Source organism: Ciconia boyciana, chromosome 6 (genome assembly GCF_034638445.1).
Source record: "Ciconia boyciana chromosome 6, ASM3463844v1, whole genome shotgun sequence".
In the NCBI taxonomy this organism is placed as follows: domain Eukaryota; kingdom Metazoa; phylum Chordata; class Aves; order Ciconiiformes; family Ciconiidae; genus Ciconia; species Ciconia boyciana.
Genome location: NC_132939.1, coordinates 34,728,795 through 34,747,951, shown reverse-complemented (window position 1 = coordinate 34,747,951; position 19,157 = coordinate 34,728,795). Strand labels below are relative to the sequence as shown.

At 37.9% G+C, this 19,157-nt stretch overlaps 1 protein-coding gene across 4 annotated transcripts in view; it reads left to right on the top strand.

The window, feature by feature from the left end:
- The window catches only part of GPHN (gephyrin), a 303,926-nt gene that overhangs the window by 250,321 nt on the left and 34,448 nt on the right, over window positions 1-19,157 (top strand). For all 4 annotated transcript variants that reach the window (XM_072864401.1, XM_072864398.1, XM_072864400.1 and 1 more), the window contains 3 exons: window positions 6,192-6,284; window positions 9,641-9,696; window positions 15,508-15,627. In XM_072864401.1, coding sequence (XP_072720502.1) covers window positions 6,192-6,284; window positions 9,641-9,696; window positions 15,508-15,627 — 269 coding nt within the window. The remainder of the gene's footprint in view (window positions 1-6,191; window positions 6,285-9,640; window positions 9,697-15,507; window positions 15,628-19,157) is intronic.

Genomic DNA, 19,157 nt, shown 5'->3' with positions numbered 1-19,157 from the left:
CAGTGGTTGATTTAACACGGGTCTTTTGTAAATGCCAAGTAGCTCCGAGTTGTACTGTGATCGTTCACTCTGTTCTGTTACTGTGGGAGATTCTCACTAAACCCCCTTTCCAATCTGAGATTAATGATCAAATCAAAGTGATTATTGATTCCAGGTCACTTTTTTCCATGTCTATATATATCTTTACCAGTTCGTCTCAGTCTTTTTTTCGAGATCCTACTTGGCCTACTAGTCATTCCAGAATTTGCCTCTTCTTCTCATAAACACAACATAATTCCCTTTCTATTCTACCACTACATTTAATCCTTTTCTGATACTTACTTGCACTTAATGTTTGATTTATTGAAACTTTATAATCAAGGTCAACTGTGATTGGTTTATACAGTGAGGTTGTCTTAAAAGGCACCAAACAGCAGGCAAAATGTCAGACCTTGTGACTGTGTGTATACGCGTAAATAAATGGGGATAGGTGAACCCATTTTCTGGTCTTAAAGGGAATTAGCAGGGCACCTCTCATGTTTATTCAGCTAAACTATCCTCCTTCCTGAAATAGTGTGTTCATAATGCCTGTTAGGTGTCTCCCTTGCTTCTCCTATCCCTTACACCAAGCTTGGGCTTTATCTGGGAGAGTGTTCTTAGCACAGAACAAAACCACAATGGGAAGCATGCTGACAAGTTATCCTAAAGTAGGTGGGGAAGAGAAAACCTCCTCCAGGGTTTCCTCCAGATTTTCCAACGGTAAGGTGGTTAGCAAAGAGATAGTGGAACCACGAGCCTTAAGAGGCAAAATGGTTAGGACATCAGTGGACTCCAGACAGCAGAGAGCTACAGATGTTTTCTGAATGGGATATTCTGTCTTCTGGCTGGAAAGTTCAAAGTTTTCATGCTCTTCACCAAATCTTTGTGCTGTCACAAACCTTTGAGATGTCTTCATATTGACATACTGATTTAGCAGACTGTACGTGGAATCACACCTGTGTGTTTAATCACTCCAAGTGGAGATCAGCACTCCCCTGTGCTTTGGTAGCAGGAAGCAGATCTCTGAGAAGATGCTGCATATCCTGCATTTGGAACAGCACCAATAGTGGATCAACAAGGAATATGCATATTACACCCTGCACTTTCATAATGGTTTGCAGATTAGAAGAAGGCATTAAGGCATAAATGCCTGAGCATAGCTATTAGATCTTTTTGGATAGCTGTCAGTTAAATGTCTTTGCTAAGACAGCTGTTGTGGACAAGATGATGAGCCATAGTGTTAGGTACATTTAGTCCAAATAGATGCTATGTATACAACACTGAACTCCTGAAATAAAGGATAAAAATCTGCCATGTACCTCCCTGAAAAATAAGCACAGCATATGTTTATTTTGCTATATAAGGTACTGTAGCATTATTATTCTTTTCAAGATAAAAATAGTTTTGATTTTTTAAACTTCTAGTGCAAAACTGAGTGAAGAAATAAGTTCTTGAATTTGGGTTGTATTGATTATAGGGAAAGACAAGTATTGATAAGTTGTTATTTTTCCTTTTTTTGTCCTTGATTCTATAAATATGTCTTATTCTCTTGTCCCTTTATCTTTATTTTCATTTTTCTCCATCTCTCTATCTTTTACACTTCTGGATGAAAACTTACATACTGTTTCACAACACTTTTGTGTTGCTGCCATTGTGTTTCTGGACAGAAGCTGTATTTTCCCTAGAAGTTAATAAAATGTGGCTAAAAATATTCTTCTAGGTAGACAGAGAATAAGCATAATCCTCACATGCTACATGTATGTTGATATATATAACAATAACATCGCCATCAATTTATACATATACACCAGTCTTTGTGCAAGCATATTTGTATCAACAGTAGGTAGCAGCCTTTTCATAGATCTGATTTGTAAACTTCTTCATTAGAACTATGGTGAAATCAGCCAAAATCACAGTATATATAATTTCCTGCTGCAACATGCTTTGGACAAGCTTTCCCCATGTAATTTATTTTTATATTAAAAAACATTCAAAATATGGACTAAGTAACAGTTTTGTGTTAATACTGATAATGTTACCATACCAAAACCGGAGTGATTCTATTCAGACTACACGCTCTTCAAAATGTCCTTACAGAGAGAGAATGGAGGTAATTGGTCCTAATGAGATGCTTATATTCTCTATAGAGTTTTATATACTCTAATTTCTCAAAAAGGCAATTTGATTGTTTCTGTTCTTATTCCACTACATGGGAATATGCTGTCAAGATAAGAGAAGGTATTCTAGTATACTTTATAATATCTTAGTTGATACTTCATTTTGCTCTTCATGTTACCTGACATCAAATTCAGGCTGATTCTAAGTCTGGATCATATCGATTATTATTCCTGGCACTGTTATTCTTTAAAAAATAATGTTCTGAGTCTGCTGAGACACTTCAGTTATGACCCTCTTCCCTCCCACCCAAAATAAAAGAGTTAGGTACATGGTAAGATCATCAGCTGTAGAGATATATTCTTGGTTTAATATTCACATAATTGTACCAACAATGAAAATATTAACAAAGACATATTCCTTCATATTTTTGCGCTGTAGTGCAAAGTTGTATCTCACAATTTATTTTTCAACAAATATACACTTATTTTAGCACTGTAAGGTTTCCTAATACATAGTATGAAATTTCAGGATTGAGCCTTTAGGAGACATCCTAAAGGACACATCTGTGTCTGTGATACTGGAAATTCAATTCTCTTAATCAACAGATACAAATCTCAAGATGGAATCTCATTTTGAGAAGTTCTTAAGTGATCACCGTAGTGTTATACAGGCAAATACATAGGATTTTTTTGTATAGGCATATATATGTATATGTGTATGTGTGCATGCATGTGCACACATATGCTAGTTTGCTAAAAATATTGATTTTGAAGAATACAATGAATTAAGAACCAGTTTTTCATTTAGTTATTTATTCATTTATTTTTCAGCTAATATACCTGTAATTTCAGGAGATAATAAAAATGTAGTCCTGGAGGTCTGAATCCTAACTAACTGTACTCAGAAAAGCACTCTTGTGCTGTGTTTGTTTTCGTTGTAGTTTTGTGTCTTGAATTAACGCTGAGCTTCTGAAAATTATCTTTCAGGAGCACAATTTCTCTGTAAGAAAAGTGAAATGTTTAAAGTTCTAGGATTGCAATTTATTTCATTAACAAATTACCTAATTAATTTTAACCTGATTTATTTACATTACTAAACATATTACATGGTATTCATCCTCATAAATAAAGCTGCTGAATGTTACTCTGTACAAGGAGCCAGTACAGCCCTGACTTTATTCTTGATTAAGTTAAGGCATGGTGTAGTCTCTCAAATCTAGTCTCTCCTAACATAAGGGGGAGGATGAGTAAAGTTTCTTTTGAAACATGACTTTCACATTGGTAAGTGTATTGCTTAGTGCCTGTATAGATCATTTAGCCTCTTCCATATTAAAAAAAAAAAAATGGACAGTCCTAAAACATTTTGCAGAAGTGCCATAAACCAAAGGCATCTGAAGCATATTTCCCACCTGCCATCATCAATATCCTGTATGAAGCCCCCAATTAGCCTTTTATTCCAGCTAAATGCAGTTACCTGAACATTGCTCTGTGGGTATATAAGGTTAAGTTTTTAGACAGCATGATAAAGATTATTCTTCTGCAACTAAGAAGAGGCAGAAGTTTAATTGATACTAAAAGTACAAAGCAGAGGCAATCCACACTTCATGGGCTTAAGCCTCAGAACAGAACAGTTTTTGTGATCTAGTCCAAGAGCCCTGTAACTTCTGTAGAGCTTGGACATTTCTTGCCACTGCTTATTCATTTTGAACTAGCTGATTATTTCAATAGCATTGCTTTTTCATATCACACTGAAGTGCTACCAGGGCAATATTTACAAAATGGGAGCAAATCCATCACCTCTGGTATAATACCTGTCTCACTCCTTTATCCCAGTACCAATACCCTGAGAAATCACAATTCTCCACAGAACTGTACCAGTTTCACCAGCTAAGCTTTAGAAAATATGCAAATTTGAAAAGTGAGTTTAATGTAATTCTCCATTTTGTGCTAGAATCAGAAAGCTATGGGTACCACAAGGGGCAGTTTGATGACATCAAAATATTTCAGAACATCTTTTTTGAATTACAATTAATCAAAATAAGGTCAAACAGTGTATTTCTAAAGTAATTGCTCAAATAAAGGAGAGTACAGAGGTACTTCATGTTGTCCTTCGGTTGCTGACTTACTTCATTTTAAATGCTTAAGGCTTCAGCAAATAATTCTTACATTTTTCTCCCCGTAATGAAATTCATTCCCACTACTGGCTGGCCATTTATTCCCTTCAAATATTGCATGGCAGAATGCCAGGAACATGCTGTTCAACTTTGCTCTAATTGGTGTGATTTTGCATGCAGACAAGAAGTAAAATGAAGCCACAACATGCCTGCTAAATTTAGAAGCATCATTTTGTGTGAGGTTTTGTGCGTCTGTGAACAGAGGGTGTTTTTACTAGGCCTTTGATAGCTGCCTTTTCTATGCTATAATTGAAAAGTCTGTGTCTGCATTCTTTTTTTCAGTGCAAGTGTACAAGCTTTCGTGAGCTTTCTAGTAACTTGTATAGTGTGTGTCACAGACAGTGATACTCAGGGATGCACAGGCATATGAATAGCCATCACAAAGGTGCTTTTCTAGTTGCTTTAACAGGTTTTATCATCATTTGCATGGCAATACCTATTTCAAAAATGCAACACAAATATTCGCCTCAGGCTGAAAGGTGATACATATCGATGTGAGCACAATGATGTTATAGTTGTTATAATTATAATTAATTACTAACTAAATCACTTTGTGTTAATAAGTAAAATATAACCTCCATTATAATACCACTTCACTGGAGCTGAACGTGTTCAACTCAAGTAGGTGCACTTTTTAACAAAACCTGTCCATTTAGTGTGCAATGTTAGGTCTTCTGCCTTCCCAGCGAATCCAGAACCACATCGATTTCCCTATCTGTAGAACAAGAAACACGCTTTATGTATGTCTCTCTTTTTTGGCATGTCTGAAAGACCATAATCTATAAAGTACATATCCACACAAATTCTCCTGGCAGAAGTTTTCATGCATCCTCTCATTCCTTCATACTTTCAGCTGGATATTGCCTTCCTGTGCCACAATGCACTCCCAAAAGCGGTGGCCTCTGTTATGAGATGAGCTTCCCTTCTTCTACTTAGACATACTGGAATCAAGCCTGTCTCAGTAGTTCTGACCCATGTGCCCCTTCCCAGTCCATCTAATCACACGTGTAATAAATCTTCTTTCTCACTCTCCCACTGTATGAAGGGATAAGATACATATTTTCCACTCTGTTCCACATCATACTAAAAAAAAAGCTCTTGCTGGCGCCGTAAAAGCAAACAAGTAGTGTACACTTGACTGAGGGTGAAGTAATTCATATCAGTCTTTACAGGGAGGCAGAGCCAAATTACAATTCATCAGTCATAGTTGCTAAGTGAAGGGAAAGAGTATGTTTGAAACAGCTATTAAAATATTTAGAACTATAACAGCGTAAATTTACATAAATAATCCTGACACTTATGTGCACTCACCCTCCATTAAGCAGAAATGCTCTCAGCAATTAGGCAAAGCTAATCTATTGCAAAACTTCTCTGTCAATTTATGGAAACTTGTCCATCGTTACTGTTTATGTTGAGTCCTCTGGGCTCAATCCATCACCTCTCACCTTTTGCACACAGGATTCACTTTTGAAATGTTATTTTAAAAGCTTTTTAAAAAAAGAACTTTTTTAAAAAAACTGAAATACAGGGAAGTATGTATTTTTAAGAGATTTCAGGAGAAAAACTGGTCCTGAAGAAACAAATAGTTGTTTTTTTCTGTTTGATCCTATGTCAGAGCTATTACCTCTGGGTTTGGATACTTGGCACTCAGATCTCCTGTCAACAATTTCACCATAACCAGAAACACAGATTTACTGAACAAATCTTTCATCAGTACTTTCATACTCCAGTCTTTTCTCATTTATGTGGAGGCAGAAGTCAAAAACCTGAGATCTATTCATGTCACATATACATTTAATCCATCAGAGCACACTGCTGTTCACTGTTTTTTTCCTTTTCACTAGCTGTAATGACATGGAACATGGTCTTTTCTCTTTTCTAGATGGAATGGGCCGAGTCCTTGCTCAAGATGTATATGCAAAAGATAATCTACCACCATTTCCAGCATCAGTAAAAGATGGCTACGCTGTCAGAGGTAAACACTCACTTTGTAGACATACAGTATAGTATGTCTGTATGTTTGTAAAACCACTTTATAACATGTTAGTTTACCTGTTTTGGATTCAGCAATGGTTATTTTGGTTGAGATTTGATTCAGATCATTGCTGAAGTCACAGTTACACAGAATGCAGCTGTCTTGAAGGAAGACCGTAAAGCTGAATTCAGATCTTTTAAGTGGATACACATATACACAAGCAAATGTACATCCATGTGTGCTCATAGACATGCACCTGTGTTGCTAGTGAGTTTCTTGGAAACATGAAGAATTCAGGAGAGTAACAGAACATCTGTTTCTGAATGACAGATTCTTCTTCTTTTCCTCTGTTGTTGATTTAATCAGGAATTTCTTATATATCTGTTACTTTGTTGAACTGTCACAGATCCAGCTTCCTATTTGTGAATTATTTTATTATTACATTAGAGAATTTTCAAAAATACATCTCAGAATGTACTCTTACGGAGTCACCTCAAAAGAAAAACTCATTTTTACTTTGAAGATATTGCCGTTGCTGTATATAAATAAAATGAGTAGTGTGACTTTACAGAGCAAGCAGTGAGTGGTTTCCCAGACCTGAATCCATCCTCTGCTTTGCCACTAGGTGCTGCATGATTTTGAGCAAGTTGCTTCTCTGTGTATCAGTTTTTCCCTTGGGAAAGTAAGACTAATGATATTCACCTCAGATACCTGTGGAGGAAAATGAAAATATATGTGATTGAACATTATACTAGTAGTGATTTCATTGTGGTAAGGGTTGAATCATCGTAACACCATGTTGGAATTTGGACACAATAGCCAACTTTCTTCTAGGGACATTAAAATATCTTTTTGTTAGTGGCAGCTGAAACAGTGGAAAGCAGTTGTCCATGAAATAGACTGTCTGCAAACCCAGGCAATGGATGTAGTGCAATAGCTTTCGCATGGATTTGATATAAAAATAAAATTCCAGGTCTACAAGACGAGTTTGACTGCAGCTGTCTGTCATCTACGTGTGTGAGAGACAGGCAGACCACAATGACCAGTAATAGTGGAAAGGGAGTGCAGATGTAGCCAGAGAAATACAGGTAATATAACACTGAGGAAAGCTGAGAGGGTGAGCTCTGAGTAGAATGCTGACTGACAAGGGCCTTGGGATCAAGCAAATGCTGTCTTGCAACCTGATTGCTACAAGGTAAGGGAAAGCACAAGTACAATCTCAGTAAACACGCAGAATGAGCAGAATGATCGTGAATGCCATCTTCAGCAACTTTTGTCAGAACCAACACACAAGACCCTTTGGGTTTGTCTAGCTTGGAGAAAAGGAGGCTGAGGGGCGACCTCATTGCTTTCTACAGCCTCCTGAGGAGAGGAAGTGGAGAGGGAGGTGCTGATCTCTTCTCCCAGGTATCCCGTGACAGGACGCCTGGGAATGGTTCAAAGCTGCGTCAGGGGAGGTTTAGACTGGACATTAGGAAGCATTTCTTTACCAAGAGGGTGGTCAAACACTGGAGCAGGCTTCCTAGAGAGATGGTCAATGCCCCAAGTCTCTCAGTGTTTAAGAGGCATTCGGACAATGCCCTTAATAATTTGCTTTAACTTTTGGTCAGCCCTGAAGTGGTCAGGCAGTTGGACTAGCTGATTGTTGTAGGTCCCTTCCAACTGAAATATTATATTCTGTTCTGTTCTGTTCTATTCTTACTGTTCTCAGGATATGAGAAACAAAGCTTGTAGGCAGAAATAGTATTGACTACATTAACAGATATTTTTTACAAAAAAATGAAGGATTAGCTTTCAGTCACATAAACCTGTCTGCTCAATACCTTGTCCACTTTTTTCAAGCTATATCAGTTGTACATCACCTGTAAACTTTGTCTCCATATCATTATTACTGGGGGAATAAAATCAAATTCAGTAGCATTTTATCAGGTTTAAAATAATTTAGCTATTAGGGAAATTTTTTCTCTTCTTTTGCTGGATCATCCCAGTGCATTTTCTTCAGTGAAGGTCTGACAACTGTATTCAGTAGTGTTATATGCATTATTCAAAGACAAGTAGTTTAAGAGCCCTTTTCCACTATCTTATTTTAGAGTTTGTTCTAAAGCTCTTTGATAGGCTTTTAAACATTGGGCTGTTTGATAGGATTTTAAAGTTAAGTTAATCATTAGTCTTCAGACATGACTAAGTACCATACATCATCATTGGCAGAGTTGCAGCTGATGTATGAGTACAAATGTGATAAATCATTATACAGACTGAATGGGCATCCTTCCTGAAAGCAGTTCTTCTCAATACGGTAAGGTTATCTGGCTGTATGTTCAGGGCTTTTGAAATAAAACAGAAGGTATTAAGATAAAAGGTTGTCACTGATTAGACTTCGTCTCTGGGAAATCAACTTTTGACAGTTACAGATTTAAAATTAATAAAAAGACATATTTAAATGTGATTGTATGAACCCAGTTTGTCTGAACACTCTTGACAGCATGCTTGCTGTGCTTGGACAGGCAGAGTTGCTTGTGCTCCATACATGCTTTACACCATGGTAGAGCCTATAATACCACTATTGCAACTTGCTGAAAGACCTTTGAGGCAGGCAGAAGCTTAAACTTTGTTAGTAATAGTGCCTTTGTTGTCCCTGTAAAAATACAATTTGGCTAAATTAGAAGTCATGGAGACTCAGTTTGTCAAATCAATGATCTCTGACTTTTAATTTTCAGAATGGCTTCAGTGAAAGGTATAAGGTAACTAGTTCATTTCTACCTCCTAAAATTACAAAAAGGAACAGAACCCAGACTTCTAATGTGGCAGTCCAAGTTGCATTATCTTGGCCCTAGTGCTCTTCAGAAAATGCCAAACCTCTGTGGTCATCTGCACAGTCTGTAACCACTGCCCTTGTCCACGTTTTCCTGCAAAGGCAGAGATAGAATCTAGAAATGTCAATATTCCATTGTTGTCTAGAAAAAAGATACATAATACACTTACAAAATATGTGATTCCCCTGTGTTAGTGTCACATGGAAAAAGATTTGCTCATGGTGGACATTTTTATAAAAATAATCTCATGAACACTCTTAAATCTTTGTTACTAATATAATTCCTCCTAATCTCCTTTTATTTGATCCCATATTGCCCAGAAATTTTCAGTTAAAAGTACTGTAGAACCTGTAATTTTCAAAATAATAAACACAACTTAAAAGGACCTAAAATGTAAAATGTTTGCAAAACTTCTATAACCCTTGTCATGCTGACACTGAAGAACTGAATCTTAGATCATTCTTTGGTTCTCCTGTTCTTAATTTCTAATGCCATCATTTGTTTCGGTTCAGCCTTTACCATTTGTATTGTCCATCTTAACAGCTGCTGATGGCCCAGGAGATCGATTCATCATAGGGGAATCCCAGGCTGGTGAGCAGGTGAGCAGAATTTCTTTTCTCTTTTTTTCTTTAGTGTATTTTTCTTTTGTAAGATATTGCTTTGTATTTTTACAAGCCTTACTAGGGCTCCAAAACTCAGTATTCTTGGAGGTGGCATGAAGTAGGACACAGCTGTACCCGGCCTCCTGCTATGTGCCTTGGGACATGATTTCAGAAAGTGAGGTTGTACAGTTACATAAGGAACTAACAAGGATATCCCAAAATACTTCAGAGCATTGTGCTGACATGTCCGATAGGAGTGCATACAGTCATGTTCTGCCCTAGTACAACGTTAGAGGACATAAGGTGTCTAGTGGCATTACAATTCATAAACAAAGTAAGCTTTAACCCCTTCTGGCTGACAGATTTTACAAGGGACATCAGCCCAATAACTGTTTCCACAACCTGCTTGCATATTTGACACTGATACCTGCAAAACAAAGTGTAAGAATTTCATATGAAGCCTTTAAAGGTAGGTAATGATCAGAACAATCTTGAGGAAGCCTGGCAGCAGCCCAGTTTGCGGTATTGCTCCTTTTCTGTTTGTTAAATCAAAAGAGTGTTTGTGCACCTTAGCAGATGCATGGATTGAGTTTAAAAGCAAGTCGGAGCAGCACCCATTCATGACCTGCTCTGCTGTATAAATATTCATGAATTTGGGATTTGCTCTCAAACTCAAGAGTACATTTCATAAAGTTCCTGTATTAACACTGGGGTGATAGGAGAAAAATCAGTTGCATTCAACCACTTTTTTTATTCTGTCAACTTAATTGTACCTGCTACCTTCTTTTCAGGCAAGCATGGATTAATCCAAAATGTTTCTCCAGCTATTTCAAGTCCCAGTTTATAATTCTGTGTATTGTATGTGAAATGATGCAGAAATGGAATAAGTAACAGGCAAAACAAAGGATTGATCAGTTTTAATGAGGATTTTACAGTGTGGCCATTTTGACTGCTAAACAAAAAAGTCTCAAATAAAATAGATGTATTTCAAAAGTTGTTTGTTTCAGGTTTTAGAAGTATTAACAGTTGCAGGATTGCTCAATTTTTAAAAAAATGGAGTTGAACTGCCTCTAAATGTATAATAGACATTTAACTTGGCTAATCATGATAGGTACAGAGAACTATGAAAATAATTTTTGCTGTAGTTCCCATCCATCATCATGAATTATACTTCCGTATAATACACATCTCAATACTGATATTCACGTGATCTTAGATTAATGAATCTGTACAAAATATGTAAAATTACTTTAAATACTAAAAAAGTAAACTAATGAATTTCACCTGCCTTGGATTTTTAGCCCTTCTGTCTGCATTTTCAAGCATTAGTCCAGAATCCAAAAGACTGACAACTATTTCTACAACCCTTTTTACAGTCACTATAAAATAGCAAGAACCAGCAGACCAACCTGCTGAATTATCACTCCTATCATTATTCACCTGTCATCAGTATTATCATTTTGCTAGTTAAAAAATATCATAGCACAGTGGTGCTTAAAAACAGTACTGTTGAAGCTGTGTCTAATGGGGAGGACTGCCCACAGTTCTAAAGGTTTTCAGTGTCCTAATCAGTTCAGCAGGTTTGTACAGAGGATAAAAGGGCAAATGGGAGCTTGCTTCCTGTCTACAAAATTCAGGAGCTCACAAATGTCAGGAGCTCACAAATGTCTCTCTGCAGGGAGAGTCTGTTCTCCCAGATTAATGGGAATGGGAAACCTCTCTGGCAAGGAACAAAAATTGGGTTGGAGCAGGCACGCAGAGAGAAAATAATTCTGGAAATACCAGTGGCGAGTTAGAAAAATGAGGCAGTTGACCTCTGAGTAATTCGTCAAAGCTTTTTTCTTGGGCCAACACATCTTCAAGTTCATCTCCTTCCCAATAAATTATTTATAGCCTTGGAAGGCTCCTCAGTCTCATTTCACCCTTCAGTCACTCTCAGCAGCAACATTCTGCTTTTCATGTTACAGACCAATTAACAGAATGATTCACAGCAGGGAGTTCAAAATAAGTTTAGATTTGGCTCCTCCTGTAGGGAAAAAGGTTATGTAAATGCTACGTAGCGAGGAAGAAAACGGGGCTGAGAATTGCAGAGAGGCCATATAGCCAAGTTGGACATTTCTGTATCAATTTGTAAATTGTGTATTATTTTCTGATTTCCATTTCCAGATGGTCGTGTTTATGTTAACAACCATTTTTTATTTTGTATTGAGGAAAACTTTCAGACACTATCGTGCTTTGGGGGGATTAAGGCACATTTGAGAGTACTCGTCACGAGCCATCCACATGGCTCCTGTGTGAAAAACTCAGCCATGGGGAGCAATGATTTTCTTCCTATAGACTTGCATAGCTGGAGCTTAGCATTTCCTGGAAGACTTTCTAAAGACATTTGTAAGAAGCACTGTGACTAACCAGCTATAATATAGGATGGAAAAAAGACACTTTTCACCTTTCCATTAACTTGGGCCTTTTTACAGAAAGGAGCATGGGTCGTTGTAAATCATGCAGGACATGAGGACATGAGGTGTAATCATGTGCAAAAGAAAATGCCTGAGATAGGGGCTGTACTTGATAGATTATTTCTGATTTTTATTCAGTGACTAACATTAAATACATTATCAGTGATGAAGGCAAAGGACAGTACCCAGTACTGCCCTATTCCAGGTAAGTGTGAAATCTCAAAGGCCTTTAAAAGAGCTTCTGTGAAATTGTACATTAATATGCTTTCTGAGAAGGAATCTTTTTTTTATCTTCATAGTCTCTAGCACAGAAGAACACAGCCCTGGAGTTTCACACACAAATCTGATGGCTGACTTTTGTTCATAAAGTTAACCTGATCAAATTCTTAAAGGACAAAAAGGAAATTAAATATATAAGCAACCAATTCTAAAAGCAGTTGTTATTGTATCATAAATTTGTTCAAATGTTTCACATCATTACACCTCAAAAAATTAACTCATCTAGTAATAAACTCCAAAAGCATGGATAGTTACAGCGCATTTTATCACCATAGAGACTGATTTCTGGCAGAGTCCAAGACATTCTGTGTTCTTTGTGGTTCCTGAGGCCAAAAAAACGCATTTTAAATAGGAGAAATTTTTTATGCAATACGTTTTTCCTCTAAAAATTGTCACTAAAGACATCAATACTTTAGTAAGTTCAAAACAATATTACCTATTTGTAATGTGCCTATAGACTATATATACACAATATGCAAAAGAGCTCCCATAATCCAAGGCATAAGCTTTGCCTTTTGCAATATTTGCTTTCATAAAAATCAAAATAACACACTAGACAAGATTATTTTGACTTTTAAGCATCTTCAGTATAAATGGCAACATCTCAGCTATTCATCCACAGCTCCTTGCATAGTCAGTGGTGAGAAATAAATATCATTTTTTTAAAAAGTATGATTTTTATGTCATCTGCTTTAGATACCTACTTTAGGAGAACATGAATCTTGCCCTAAAAACACACTAACCATGACATATGGCAAGTGTGATCTTTTTTTTAGTTTAATTTAGCATTTTATTTATGTTCTTCTCAAAGGATGTTAGATTTCCGTTACCCTTAGAAAAGGGTCAGGATTCAGTCAGCTCCAGGCTTAGTTGTTTCTTGGGATATGTGGGTCACTGTGACACTGTGGTAAACCAGGTACAAACCATTTCCAGCCTCTCCCTAGGGGTTCTGTCCCAATGAGCAACCTTTGAAACACACACATTTCAAAGTAATACTCATATTTAATGTAATACTCCCCATGCAGCGCTACAGGCTTGGGGAAGAGTGGCTGGAAAGCTGCCTGGCAGAAAAGGACCTGGGAGTGTTGGTCGACAGCTGCCTGAATATGAGCCAGCAGTGTGCCCAGGTGGCCAAGAAAGCCAATGGCATCCTGGCTTGTATCAGAAATATCCCTGGTCAGCAGGACTAGGGAAGTGATCGTGCCCCTGTACTCGGCACTGGTGAGGCCGCACCTCGAATACTGTGTTCAGTTTTGGGCCCCTCACTACAAGAGAGACATGGAGGTGCTGGAGCGTGTCCAGAGAAGGGCAACGAAGCTGGTGAAGGGTCTGGAGCAGAAGTCCTGTGAGGAGCGGTTGAGGGAACTGGGGTTGTTTAGTCTGGAGAAAAGGAGGCTGAGGGGAGACCTTATCGCTCTCTACAGCTACCTGAAAGGAGGTTGTAGAGAGGTGGGGGTCGGTCTCTTCTCCCAGGTAACAAGTGATAGGACGAGAGGAAATGGCGTCAAGTTGTGCCAGGGGAGGTTTAGACTGGATATTAGGAAATTTTACTTCACTGAAAGGGTTATCAAGCATTGGAACAGGCTGCCCAGGGAAGTGGTTGAGTTGCCATCCCTGGAAGTATTTAAAAGACGTTTGGATGAGGTGCTTAGGGACATGGTGTAGTGGTGGTCTTGGTAGTGTTAGGTTTACGGTTGGACTCAATGATCTTAAAGGTCTTTTCCAACCTATACGATTCTGTGATTCTGTGATTTCAGAGGTTATGACAGTGCTGAAACGGAGTAGAAGAATGGGCAAGGCACTCACAGCTTTGCGCAGCTGAAATGTTGGCCACTGATCTAGAATTTGCAGATGTCTAACGGCCTCCTGTCAAAAGTCATGGAGTAAATGACTGCTGGGCGGGAGCGGGTAATAGTGCTTGGGCAGTACTGCTTGCAGGTCTGTGGGTTGCTATCAAATACGTGCTAATCACAGCCTGAGAAGTCCTGGACATATTCCAATGCTGCATATGGAATATAGAGTCAATCTGCACATGAATTATACGTGTGACACATACAGAGTACATTGGCCTGATCACAGCTGTGTAGATCTGTGTGTAGCACATGTTCACTAATAACAGTAAAGCCTAAATAAGTTGGGCTTACTGAAGTGCTGCAGGGAGCAAGCACTCATATTCCAGCAATGAAATCTCAGTCATCATACCAGCTTCTTTTAGTTGCATTTTTTTAAAAAGATTTTTCTTTTAGTTATTTATTTCTTAAGTAGTTATGGTCAAATTACAATTTTACTCTGGATTTTTAAAATGTGTATTAAAATAGGCTGCCTGGTGAGAAATTTTATTGAAATCATGTCATTTGTTTTATCATGTTGTTCTGATATTTTTCTATTCTTTGTATTGCTTCTGTTGAAACTTTGTAATGTACTGTGACTTTACATAATTGTAGGATATTATCAATTTTAGGCTTTGCTAAACTGACCCTCACAAAGATAGATATTCTATGTGAACTAGTGTTGAGCTGTCTCTCAGTATGAGGAAATCTGCTTAAAAATGAAGCAGCTGGTTACATTACTTTACTTACAAGCTGCTGGTTTTCCATATATACTGTGGTGGTAAAAAAAAAACAGAACAAAAACCCAACCAAACCAAAGCAAAGAAATTTCAACCCTGGGGACCAGAATAAGCTGCAAAAATATTTATGTACAGAGAACTACTAGATTTTTGCTCATGTAAGTTTCTAGAAGGTCACCGTCCAACTGTTATATTTCTGACCCAGTTATTTTTCTGAGGCAACTAGAGTATCAGTATATTGCTTCTTCTGAAAGTTATTCTTGTGATAGAAATCTAAGGGGAAAAATCTGAAGCCACCTAATATGTGACCATATAAAAAAAGCCAGATCTGAAGCAATGACCTTTAAATGCATTGGAGTTTATACCTGTTGATATCACTAGCAGTATATCAAGAGTCATGCCACAAATAAGAATTCTAGTCTTTCAGATTACTTCCATAAAGTTCAAATGGTTTGAGATTTTTCTTTTCAAAAGTAAATTAATTTTTGTTTGTTTATTTTTCAGCCAACTCAGACTGTGATGCCTGGTCAGGTAATGCGCGTTACAACTGGTGCTCCAATTCCATGTGGTGCTGATGCAGTGGTGCAGGTGGAAGATACAGAGCTCATCAGGGAATCAGATGATGTGAGTCACAAGTTAAAACTCATTTTTCTTTTGTGTAGCAGAAAATGGCTCGTGATACAATCCTGTAAATATGAAAGACAGTCCTACAGAAAAGCTCTCTGTTAATCTCAGAAGACTGAGGATTTTCACATCAGTTCCTAGCGGCAATTCTGCTCACTTTTTCAGGCTGCGATAACAGTACCACAGACTTACCTGTCCTGGCATTGATTTTTCATCACAGTTGTTGAATGCTGACACCAAAGTATTTGGGAGCATGATTTGAGTGAAAGGCAAATGCCTCCTGGAGATCCATAACTACAGTCTAATTTGAGTGCCTAGTGTATTCACATTTTAAAATACAGAGCAGTAGCAATCAGACATTATATTTCCTTCTTTTCTACTGAGTTCACATTTAGCAGTAGAGCAATCTTCTTTATATTTCAGGATCATCCTGAAACTCAGCAAGATGAGGACTTTAAAAGTTCTCCTAAACTCACCAAGTAAGAGGGGGGAAAGTTTTCTTAAAATACATATTGATCCCAGTATAATACATTGAAATATTACGGTACAGCATTACTGCTGAGGTAATTAAAGCTGAATATGATTTTCTGTGGAAAGTGAACTGTTTTAAGTGCTGCAAAAGCCATGGGATGACTTGCATTATTTTGAACTATGCTGTAAAGATAGTTCTGTATTATCAGAGTTGATCTAATTTCAGCAAAGGTGAATTTGGTGGATTTTGGAGAGTATGTCTTGCGCACATACCTTACAATAAATGCATATGTTTAGAATAAAGGTTTTTATTATGTAACAGGGGAAGTAAGCACCCCCAAAATTTTTTTAAACCATAACTAAGTTTCTTCAGTAGGCCTCTGAGCTCCTTTAAAATGAGAAAGTTACTGAATGTAAGACCTCTGAAAACCAGGAAATGGACAAGGTGCATATTCTCCCAGAACATAGTCTTAACTCTGTTTAATTTGGACATATTTTCCAGCATACCTATAAATCATATTGGCGCTCTACCTTACAGATGCTGCAAAATACCACAGAAAAAATATGAGTACTGTAGTATTAATTCTGTACACACAGTTGTCTTAACAAAGTAAAATATGTATTTTGATGAAGCACAGGAGCTGTCTGTAGGCAACTGTATCCCAAACAGTCCATCTTAGACTTCCTTTGTGTTCAGAGAATTCCTTCTGAATCATTACCTTCACTTAACCAGCCATGATTTCAGGACACCATCATCACATTTGCCATCTTCTGACAGATTTTAAGGCAAGAAGATACGTCTGTTATTGACACAGCTTCCAAGGTCAATGAAGTGTTTGCATGGTTCTCTGCTCAAATCAGCCTTTGCTCCTCTGCTGCTGTTCTGACAAGCTGTTCCACTTTGCCATAGCTCTGTGCTAGCATTGCAGTTGCAGCTGGGGTGTAAGCAGACGAGTTCTAGTGTTCAAAGCTGATGAAGACAGCAAAAACTGAAACATACTCTCATAATCCTTTCTCATGCCTTATTACTGTAAATGCATCAATTTTTGCATCTGATGAAGTCAGCAAGCTGTCTAGGCTGGCCTTCTTCCTAACAGAGAATTTACTGAGCCAGTCCTGCTTTGAGGTTACAGATGTGTATGTGTAGTTTATATCTTCCCGTAAAATACACCGTTGCCTTCACGGCTTGTTAATCATTCCATTAGCCTTACTGAGCAAGTTTTCTGTGGCCGTTGCCCACCTCATCATGAGAGGACTATCACATTGCAGAGCAACATACATGATAACCTGTTATCTTCTACTTTGCCTTTGGATGACTGTCTTCCTGGATTCCACTTTTTCTGGGCATGTTCTCCTCTGCATGTGAGACCAGATTATTTGGCTATGTGCTTAAACTCTTGAGTTTTTTAGCAAATGGTCAGGCACCTTCAGCTTTCTTTTCCTGCCTGTAAGTGTGAGGTAGAACTCTTCAGTTTCTACTTGTCCTTGAATATGCCACTCTGCTAATCCTCTACATAAATAATTAGTATAGTTTAATTAATATGTTATTTTTCTCTCCATTTTTGTGCCTGGGTGGCTACATATTTCAAGATTATTTTTCTTTTTAGTGTTAAGAACTCCTTCAGGGCTGGGATTTAACTGAAATTAAATCTTTAACATCTGAAAAATGTTCTTCTGAAAAGACAGAGAGTACTTTTAAAAGGAGCTCCTTGACCTCTAGTTGTGGTAGCAGCACTTAAATACCATAGCAAGCATTCCCCAAATGACTGTAGAAGTCACAGGCCTGAAAGGAATTACATCTATCCATCAGGAAGAAAAATTCTCATCAGCTTGCCAAATGCACAATCATTGAGAAAGATCCTTGCAAAAACATGTCTGCAGCCTTTTCGTTTTGAGTTTTTATGTCACATTGTAGGAAAAAGGAGGCCAATGTGATCAACCAAAACAAGAGTTAGATCCTACATCGAGACCAAGCATCAGTATGTCAGTATGAATGCTGGCTGTTAACAACCATCAGAGCAAACCACTCATAGTTCAAAATACATTAATAAACAGCAAGAAGAATGCTGCCTGATACACACCAAACGGAAGATGTTCTCAGCATAATGCCATACCTCCCTGCAAGCCCTACCTCTAGCCACCTTGAATTATCTTGTATTCCTAAAGTGTTCTGGGATACTCATCAGTTCCATAAATAGCAATCTCCTCATATCGCCATGTTGTCCACAGTCACACTTTCCACAGTGCTTTTCAAACCTGGGATTACTAGAGTCCTCAAAAGCCTTTTTTTCCTTGTTTCCTCTAATCCAGGAGTCCTAAATAGAACCTTTTCTATTACTCAAACGTATCATTGGCACTCTTCTTGATTCCCTAGAAACTTCCTAGCTATCTTTACATGTTATCAAAGATACGGAAAATTCAAATCTTCATGACTGGCCAACCATACCCAGAGTGTCATAAAAATAAAATAATTCTTAGACTAACTGTTGCCCCAGATTTTCATCACAAGCCTAAAGTGTCTTTTACAGCTTCAGATGGGGATATGGGAGATAAAAGGACAGCCTGGGCACCAGCACAGCCATTTTGGACACTAGCAGCCAAAAATACTCTCTTCTCTTATACAAGAGGAGCAGGTATAAAAGAAACAGAATTTGCATTAAAAGCATATTTTGAAAATACTGTGATAAAGTAAGAAATCAGGTTTTTCAGGGTTGATGTTTTCATTAGTCATTTCCTGGATTTCAGGGGTTTCAACTGAGCAGATCATCCTGAGTGTCATCACACGGCATGTAGAGGATAACCAAGGGATCAAGCCCAGCCAGCATGGGTTCAGGAAAGACAGGTCCTGCTTGACCAACCTGATCTCCTTGTATGACAAGGTGACCTGCCTAGTGGATGAGGGAAAGGCTGTGGATGTTGTCTATCTAGACTTCAGTAAAGCCTTCAACACAGTTTCCCACAGCATTCTCCTGGAGAAACTGGCTGCTCATGGCTTGGATGGGTGTACTCTTTGCTGGGTAAAAAACTGGCTGGATGGCCAGGCCCAAAGAGTGGTGGTG